Source organism: Chionomys nivalis, chromosome 1 (assembly GCF_950005125.1).
Source record: "Chionomys nivalis chromosome 1, mChiNiv1.1, whole genome shotgun sequence".
NCBI classification, from domain to species: domain Eukaryota; kingdom Metazoa; phylum Chordata; class Mammalia; order Rodentia; family Cricetidae; genus Chionomys; species Chionomys nivalis.
Window position 1 is genome coordinate 79,485,708 of NC_080086.1, and position 10,379 is coordinate 79,496,086.

The 10,379-nt window shown below is 42.9% G+C and overlaps 1 protein-coding gene across 1 annotated transcript in view; it reads right to left on the bottom strand.

Annotated features, from left to right (window-relative positions):
• Chmp3 (charged multivesicular body protein 3) overlaps positions 1–9,343 on the bottom strand; it is a 39,017-nt gene extending 29,674 nt beyond the window's left edge. The window contains exon 1 of the mRNA XM_057788246.1: positions 9,167–9,343. Coding sequence (XP_057644229.1) covers positions 9,167–9,211 — 45 coding nt within the window. The 5' untranslated portion in view covers positions 9,212–9,343. The remainder of the gene's footprint in view (positions 1–9,166) is intronic.
• Positions 9,344–10,379: the final 1,036 nt, after the last annotated feature.

Genomic DNA, 10,379 nt, shown 5'->3' on the forward strand with positions numbered 1-10,379 from the left:
CAAAACAGATAATAATATAATAAGTGAAAGAGAACATACGGAATGCAGCTACAGAAATTTTAAAATCAATCAGTAAGTTAAACTGTGCTGTGAAAACCATAAGGAACCTACAGAAAGTTTCAGACAAGTGCTTTATTCAAATCTTTTACTGAGTCTATTATCTGCCAGACACAAGCTAGGTGAAGGAAACTGAAACCAGCAAGAAGGCATCACCTACAACCAGTGCTGAGACAAACGGCACACAGAAACCAATAGTCCAAACTCCTATTCCACCAATCCCTGAAGCTAATTCCTGGTGGATTGAAAACAAATATGAAGGCTGAAGAGATGGCTCAGCGGTTAAGAGCACTTGCTCTTCCACAGGACCTGAGATCAATTTCCAGCACCCACATGGCAGTTCACAACCACTTATAATGGGATCCAATGCCCTGTTCTGGCCTGCAGGCATTCATGCGGACAGAGCCCTCGTATACATAAAATAAATAAAAAATCTTAAAAAAAGAAAACACAAATATGAAATGAAAAATTGTTACACCGGACAAACAGAAGGCTGGAGATGCAGCCCAGTGGTAGAAGGCTTGCCTGTTACACACCATGAGTTACACACCATGAGTTACACACCATGAGTTACACACCATGAGTTACACACCATGAGCCCTCTCTTCAAGTCTCAGGTCTACAGAAGGAGGAAAATACACTCATGATATCAAGTTAGAGGACTCCTTAAAACACAAACAGGACTGGAGAGTTGGTCCAGCAGTTAGGACTCTGGAATTCCCAGCACCCATGTTCTAGGAGACCCAATGCGTCAGGCAACTGGCTCACATGTATACACCCACAACCAGACACATACAACCCTTAACTTCAAAATAAAAGAAATCTTTAAAGTTAAGTTTTAAAAGACACAAGCAATAATCAGGAAGGAAAAGGGTTGACACTTTCACTTAAACTGAAACTACAAATTTTTATTTTGCTAAGTCTGTAAATTAAAAAAAATACCACAAATGGGAAGATACTTATAACCATACCAAAAATAAATAAAACCATTTAACTTTTGAAAAATACTTAAATATTATATGTATATATATATATATGTTTTGCCTACATGTCTATGTACCATATATATGCCTGGTTACCAAGGAGTTTGGATAAGGGCATCAGATCCCCTGGACCCAGAGTTAAGGATGGTTGTGAGCTTACCATGTGAGAAATGGGAACTGAACAAAGATATATTTTTAATATAATTTTCTTTTCTTTTCCTCTTTTATTAAAAATAATTTTTCCATATACAATATATTCTAATTACAATTTCCCCTCCCTCTACTCTTCTCAGCCCTTTTCCACTTCCTCTCTAATCAGGATCCATTCCCTTACTGCCTCTCATTAGAAAAGAATGGAAGTTCATACCTAAATATAATAAAAGCTATATACAGCAAGCTGACAGCTAACATCAAATTAAATGGAGAGAAACTCACAGCCATTCCACTAAAATCAGGACCAAGACAAGGCTGTCCACTCTCTCCATACCTCTTCAATATAGTGCTTGAAGTTCTAGCAATAGCAATAAGACAACATAAGGGGATCAAAGGGATTCAAATTGGAAAGGAAGAAGTTAAACTTTCGTTATTTGCAGATGATATGATAGTGTACATAAGCGACCCCAAAAACTCCAGCAAAGAACTCCTACAGCTGATAAACACCTTTAGTAGCGTGGCAGGATACAAGATCAATTCCAAAAAATCAGTTGCTCTACTATACACAAAGGACAAGGAAGCAGAGAGGGAAATCAGAGAAGCATCACCCTTCATGATAGCCACAAATAGCATAAAATATCTTGGGGTAACTCTAACCAAGGAAGTGAAGGACCTATTTGACAAGAACTTTAAGTCTTTGAAGAAAGAAATTGAAGAGGATACCAGAAAATGGAAGGATCTCCCTTGCTCTTGGACTGGGAGGATCAACATAGTAAAAATGGCAATTCTACCAAGAGCAATCTATAGATTCAACGCAATCCCCATCAAAATCCCAACAAAATTCTTCACAGACCTTGAGAGAACAATAATCAACTTTATATGGAAAAAAAAAAACAAACCAGGATAGCCAAAACAATCCTATACTTCTGGAGGCATTACCATCCCTGACTTCAAACTCTATTACAGAGCTACAGTAATGAAAACAGCTTGGTATTGGCATAAATACAGAGATGCTGACCAATGGAATCGAATCGAAGACCCGGATATTAACCCACAAATCTATGAACACCTGATTTTCGACAAAGGAGCTAAAATTATACAATGGAAGGAAGAAAGCATCTTTAACAAATGGTGCTGGCATAACTGGATTTCAACATGTAGAAGAATGAAAATAGATCCATATCTATCACCATGCACAAAACTCAAGTCCATATGGATTAAAGACCTCAATATAAATCTAACCACGCTAAACCTGATAAACAAGAAAGTGGGAAGTAGTCTGCAACACATGGGCACAGGAGACCAATTCCTATGTATAACTCCAGTAGCACAGACAATAAGAGCAACAATGAATAAGTGGGTCCTCCTGAAACTGAGAAGCTTCTGTAAAGCAAAGGACACTGTCATTAAGATAAAAAGGCATCCTACTGAATGGGAGAAGATCTTCACCAACCCCACATCAGACAAAGGTCTGATCTCCAAAAATATATAAAGAACTCAAGAAACTAGACAATAAAACTCTCATTAACCCAATTAAAAAATGGGGTACTGAACTGAACAGAGAATTCTCAACAGAAGAAGTTCAAATGGCCAAAAGACACTTAAGGTCATGCTCAACCTCCTTAGTAATGAGGGAAATGCAAATCAAAACAACTTTGAGATACCATCTTACACCTGTCAGAATGGCTAAAATCAAAAACACCAATGATAGCCTATGCTGGAGAGGTTGTGGAGTAAGGGGAACACTCATCCATTGTTGGTGGGAATGCAAACTTGTGCAACCACTTTGGAAATCAGTGTGGCAGTTTCTCAGGAAACTGGGAGTCAACCTACCTCAGGATCCAGCAATTCCACTCTTGGGAATATACCCAAGAGATGCCCAATTATACTACAAAAGCATTTGTTCAACTATGTTCATAGCAGCACTATTTGTAATAGCCATAACCCGGAAACAACCTAGGTGCCCCTCAATGGAAGAATGGATGACGAAGGTGTGGCACATATATACTTTAGAGTTCTACTAAGCGGTAAAAAACAGTGACATCTTGAACTTTGCATGCAAATGGATGGAAATAGAAAACACTTTACTGAGTAAGATAACCCAGACCCAAAAAGAGGAATATGGTATGTACTCACTCAACTCATAAGTGGATTCTAGCCATAAACAAAGGACATTGAGCCTATAGTTCGTGATCCTAGAGAAGGTAAATAAGAAGGTGAACCCGAAGAAAAAACATATAGTTATCCTCCTGGATATTGGAAGATGACAAGATCGCTGGGCAAAAGTTGGGAGCAGGGGGGTGGGGGTGGGGTGGGGATAAGGGGAGATGGGGAGAGAGAAGGGAGAAGTGGAGGATTGGGGAGAGCTTGGGGGAATGGGATGGTTGAGATGGAGAAAGGGTGGATATGGGAGCAGGGAAGAAGTTATCCTAACCAAGGGAGCCATTTGAGGGTTGGCTAGAATCTTGGCTTTAGAGGGGTTCCCAGGTGTCCAAGGGGATTTCCCCAACTAGTTCCGTGGGCAGCAGAGGAGAGGGTGCCTGAACTGGTCTTATAACATAGACACACTGATGAATATCTTGCATATCACCATAGAACCTTCATCTGGTGATGGATGGAGATAGAGACATAGACCCACATTGGAGCACTGGACTGAGCTCTCAAGGTTCAAATGAGGAGCAGAAGGAGGGAGAACATGAGCAAGGAAGTCAGGACTGTGAGGGGTGAGTCCACCCACTGAGACAGTGGGACTGATCTAATGGGAGCTCACCAAGGCCAGCTGGACTGGGACTGATGGAGCATGTGATCAAATGGACTCTCTGAATGTGGCTGACCGTGGAGGCTGACTGAGAAGCCAAGGACAATGGCACTGGGTTTTGATCCTACTGCATGGACTGGCCTTGTGGGAGCCTAGGCTGTTTGGATGCTCACCTTCCTAGACCTGGATGGAGGGGGGAGGACTTTGGACTTCCCACAGGACAGGAAACCCTGACTACTCTTAGGACTGGAGAGGGAGGAGGAGGGGGAAGAGGGAAGGGAAGGGAAATGGGAGGAGGTGGAAATTTTTAATAAATAAATAAAATAAAGAAAGAATGGGCTTCTAAGAGATAACAAAATAAAATAAAACAAAAGCCATCACATCGAAGTCAGACAAGGTAAACCAATAGAAGGAAAAGAAGAGCCATAAGAGAAGGCCTAAGAATCAGAGATCCCCTTGCTCACACACTCACGAGTCCCAAAAAAACACTTAACTTAAAGCTAAAATATATGTGCAGAGAACTGGTGCAGGCCCGTTTAGGCCCACTGCATGCTGTTTCAGTCTCTGTAAGTTCATATGAGCTTTGCTCAATTGATTTAGAGGACCTTTTTCTCCTGGTGTCCTCCATTCCCTTTGGCTGTCACATTCCTTCTGCCTCCTCTTTCACAAGGTTCCCTGGGCTTTGATGAAAATATCCCCGTCGCAAGCTTCCTCACTGGACTTTCTTGGATCGCCAACTCACAAATAACTATACAGAGATTTAATAACCATAAAAGCTTGGCCATTAGCTTAAGCTGGTCCCACTAGCTCTTATAACTCAAGTTAACCTGTTTCTATTAACCTATGTTCTACTATGTGGCTCAGTTACCTCTGCTCTGTAGTTTAAGTCCAACTTCTTCACAGTCACCGGCATCACCACGTGCCTAGATTTCTCCCTCTCTCTGCCCAGAAATCTCACCTAAACCTCCTACCTAGCTATTGACCATTCATTTTTTATTACACCAATCATAGGAATACATCTGCATACAGTGTACAAATATCCCACGACACAATCCACTTAGAACTGTGTGCTAAACAAGTCCCCCCAAAAATGTATAAAGACTTTGTATCCAGGATATATGAAGGTCTCCTACTCATAAAGTCTTCTTTTTAAAAAATCAATTCTGAACATTATGTGAGAATCTGCAGGATAATTTAAGTCTCTGAATGTGACCTTATCTTCTTCCACAGAAAACTTACATTTATTTCTGCCAAACATCTAACTTGGGTAATTGGTTCTCAGTTAATCTGTTGAAGTCAGTGACTGTCTGCAATTAGCTTCAGTATTTGTGAGTGCCACCTGTTTCCAGTCACATACTCCTAAGATCTTTTTTTTTAGCGTTATATGCCAGAAACCGTTCCCTTTGGTGCATCACACAATCCAGTTAGGGTGCTCTTGTAGCCACAGGCTTTAGTCAACTGGCCTGCTCAGGTTCTGAGTTTCTTGGCAAATGCACTGAGCATTAGTGAGCTCCTATAACTGAGCATTGCAGTTCTTTGGGATCTTGACTGTGATATCCCACTGCATTGGCATCTACAGTGGTTTCAAACTGTTGTACTTTTTGTTTACCTCTGCTTTTTTTGGCAAAGGGTTGGTTTGATACAATTTACAGTCACCATCACAATTTTTAATTTAATATACACTCTTCTCATGTTTCATTAAAAGGCCTGGAACTGAATGCATTCCAATAGAAAGAAACAGCACATGCAGCCACACTTTGGGTCCTAAACAACACTGCCATTATAAGAGAAATGATGGATTTGGGGTGCTAGGATGGGAATATATATATCAAGATAATATTATACTAGAAAGCAAGCAAGCACTTCAAGACCATTAAGATTATAGCAAAAAGTGACAGAAACTGTTTACACCACTGACTTGTATTTCAACACCACATAAAATAATGATGAAAAGTGACTGTGACATACAACACGTCTTAAAATCCACTAGACTAAAATGGCACTGGACAGAAAAAGTATTTCACATCTCTGGAAACCATTATGCCAATCCCTTATTCTAAACATCAGTAATTAAAGAAAAAGCAACTAGGCACGTACTTCTCCTGCCTTTTTAGTAGAAAATACATGTCCAGGTAACCAAACATGCCTAACTAAAGGAAGATCTTTATTGAAGACTGTCAGCCAACAACTAAGACAGGAATGATAAAATTAGAAAACAAATCATCAATCAGAAAACCATTCAAATTCATTAAGCATTAAGGCACTGAAGAGAAAGGGTTAAGGAAACTGCATAGCAATCCATGTAACTCCAAGGTAGCACCTGTCATGTTACACTCCTAAGGCTAACCAAGAGTTTATTAGAGCAAAGCAAAACAAAACCTAGTCATAAATCAGGTAACATCCAGAACCAGAGCAAGTTCTGAGAAATCCAAACAGCAATAATGATAAGATGGCATTTAGAGAAAATGGAAGAAAGCCAGAAAGCAAGACAAGTACTATAGCTTCGTTAACTAGTCAACAGGTTACCACTTTGCTAATTAATTGGTTGCAACATTTCTTACAACTAGTCAAACTGTGATTAAATTATATTGGTTTGGTAGACTACAGGTCAATCCAAGCATACAGCCTCCCATAAGACTGTACTGAATGGCAGCAAAAGGAAAACAGTAACACAGATTGTCTGGCATGGCCTGACGCAGGCGGCCACAGTTAGCAGCCAAGCATGGCAGTACACATCTGGGATACCACCAGCATTTAGAAGGATCACCAGCCTGGGCTACACGGTGTCTTAGTTTGGTTTCTACTGCCATGATAAACACCATGAACAAAAGCAACTTGGGAAGGACAGGGTACACTTCAGCTTATAGTTGTAGTGTGCCATGAGGAGAAGTCAAGGAACCTGGAAGCAGGAACTTAAACAGAGGTCGTGGAGGACCATTCAGTACCACCTGCCTAGGGGTGGTACAGCTCAGAGAGCTAGGCTCTCCCATACCCATCATTAATCAAGACAACACCACACAGACTTGCCTACAGATATTCCCCAACTACAATTCCCTCCCCCCAGATATGTCTAGGCTGTGTGAAGCTGACAAAACCACCCAGCACATACAGCAAGACCCTGTTTACAAACAAAATGAGACTATTCATCATAAGCCTTCTGGTGTAATATATACAAATAGTGAGTCTATCTATCATATACTTATAAAAACATGTCTTTTCTCATAAAAACTTATGTTTACAAGGAATTAAGATCTTTTCATCTTCCCCACCTTGTAAGTCTTTTATACAAATGTTTGAAACCACCACACACACACACCAGGTAAAATTTTTGTTTTCAATGTTTTTTCTTTCTTTTTTTTTTTTTTGCGAGACAGGTTTCTCTGCAGCTTTGGAGCCTGACCTCGAACTACTAGCTCTTGTAGCTCAGGCTGGCCTGGAACTCACTCACAGAGATCGCTTGCTTCTGCCACCCGAGTGCTGGGATTAAAGGCGTGCATCACCACCACCCAGCTATAGTGTTTTTTTTTTTTTAATGCAGGGATTAAATTTAAAAAATAAATGCACGGGACTGGAGAGATGGCTCAGTGGTTAAGAGCATTGCCTATTCTTCCAAAGGTCCTGAGTTCAATTTCCAGCAACCACATGGTGGCTCACAACCATCTGTAATGAGGTCTGGTACCCTCTTGTGGCCTACAGACATACACATAGACAGAATATTGTGTAATAAATAAATATATAAAATGTTAAAAATAAATAAATAAATGCACGGTAATGACTCATAAACTCTACAACACCCAGACTTTTCCCTAAAATCTTTGCTTTCTGAGTAACTGCCCGGCCTAGCCTCAAAATCTTGCCTTCGGGAATATTTCCTTCCCCGGCCTCCCACATAACTAAACTATAAGCCTGCCCCACTCACCTCTTAAAACCCTTTTGTTAAGAGCACTCACCTGTTACCTTTTTCTCAGTGGTATAAACTGAGTTTGTGGAGCTTAAATTAGATAAGTACCCGTTTTCCCTTTAGACCATTATGCAGATGCCTATTCTGTGGTACTTGTGTACTCTTAGTGTGCGGGCAGTCTAAAGAAAACAGTCTCAGGACTACCTAAATTTGTGCCCGATGTGTGCATTACTCATATAACACTTTCGTTTTTTAAAATAAGCTAAAAACACGACGTCAATTTCTATCCCAATAGAGTAACCGCGTAAGAAATAGAAAACACACCGGAAAATGGCAGAGTTTATGAATGAGACTGGCTAGACAGCTGAAGTCACCTACGAAAGGATTTGAGGGACAAGTGTGAGTGCTGTAGAAACTCTGCTTCTCGAACATTAGGGCACATACTAACCATGGCAGAATTCAAAATCTGATTCCGCAGGTCTGTAATGGACCCCCACAAGTCTAAACTGCGCGGGTGCTGCCACTGCTGCTGCGGCTGGCGGTCTGGGTGGGAGTACCAGGGCGGGGATGTAAAGAGCACACCTCCACTATGACCCGCTCAAGCTTTTCACCTCTGGGTGGTAAGTTACTGCACCAGCTCTGACAGGTGAGGAGGAAGCTCGGACAAGTCTCTCGGGGTCACAGACCCAATGTGTCTGAAAGTAGGACTCAAAAGAGAGGCTGATTCTTGGTTTCCAGAACAACTCAATTTATGGGCAGATCTACGAGTTCCGAGCAGATCCGAAAATACAGGAGCTTTCTGATGGGTTGGGTCCTGGTAGAACTACTGCGCCTCTGAAGTAAACACAAGTCGGGCTTCCGTCCACAGAGGTGAGCGAAGAAGGCACCACAGGTGCCTGGACCTTCTGAGGTCGCTGACCCGTCCAACGCCCCCAACCTTCCGGTCCGGGACTTGGGGGGGTTGGGGGAACCGGTGGTCCGCAGCCCGGCGCGGGGGCGGGGCCTGCGCGTGAGAAAGGTTCCGGGCGGCCCGTACCACCGCGCACGGGGGGGGAGTGGTTTCTCAGGACCAGGCTGTGTGACGCCTTAGTGCCGGGTGGGGGCGAGGCCAAGGCGCCCCGAAACTGGCCCTTCGCACCTTGCTCGGACGCCGGGGAGCAAGGGCCCGTTCTTCCTCACAGCACTCTCCTAAACTCTTCCCTCGGCCCCTAGACCGAGTGGAAGGCCCCGGAAATATGGGCCAGCCTGAGAGCGCGGCCGGCCGGCCCCCAACTCCGCTGCCCAGCGCGCGGCCTCTCGGTCGCTCGCCCTTACCAGCTCTTTGGGAGGCCTCTCCTGGGTTTTTCCAAACAGCCCCATGACGAACTGGACTCCTCTTACCCCTTCCGACTTCCCGTTCCCTGCACCCAGGCAGGTCACGGGCAGCCGCCTGGGCGGGGCCGCAAGGAAGGGAGGCCAGACGCCCTGAGAAGGGCGCGGCGGCAGCAGGGGTAGTACGCACGCGCGCTGCGCAGGCGCAGAGTTGAGTTGGGTGCGGTTTTCAGTCCCGGTGACGCCATTGCGTCAGTTAAGGATGGTTAGATGAAGTATAGAAGTAACTATATTTATTGACTACGTTTAAAACCTGTCACTTAGCCGGGCGGTGGTGGCGCACGCCTTTAATCCCAGCACTCGGGAGGCAGAGGCAGGCGGATCTCTGGGAGTTCAAGGCCAGCCTGGTCTACAAGAGATAGTTCCGGGAGAGGCACCAAAGCTACAGAGAAACCCTGTCTCGAAAAACAAAAAAAATAAATAAATAAAATAAAAAAAATAAAAATAAAACCTGTCACTTATTCCAGAAATCTATATCTCAACGATGTTACGTATATTTATTCCCAGATATCTGTGGGTGGCTTCCTCTGTGTCCGGGAGTCTCCTCACAGGCTACAAACCTTCATCCTCCTCTTAGCACCTCACTTAAACTTGTTCATCGTCCTCGTTCCCCTTTTAGGAAGTCTCAAAAGTTCTAACTTTTCATCGAGTCAAAACTTCAGCCCTCTCATTGCATCCCGACTGTGGAAGCGTTTCTTCAGGCTGCCACCAGTTTCGGATCCGTAGCACCATGCCTGAACTACTTTTTTGAGTTCTTTATATATTCTTATGCAGAAATAGCAAAGAGTTTCCCCCGTTGTATAGGCTATCTCTTCAGTCTTTGTTATACAAAACCTTTTTCATTTCATGCAATTTCATTTGTCAGTTATTACAATTATTTCCTATGTGTTTGTAGTCCTTTTCAGAAAGACTTTGACTATTCCCATAGTTTGAAGTTTTTCCCTATATTTTCCTCTAGAAAGTTCAAAGTTTCAAGTCTTATAAGGTTCTTGATCCATTTTGAATTTAATTTTGTTAAAGGCAACATATGGGAATCCAGTTTTTCTCTTCTGCATGTGGTTACCCAGCTCCTCAGCAGTATTTGTTAGTAAGAGGTGGTCTTTTACCAAAGTGTGCTTTGGGCATCAGGTAACTGTCGCTGTGTGTGTAGACTTCC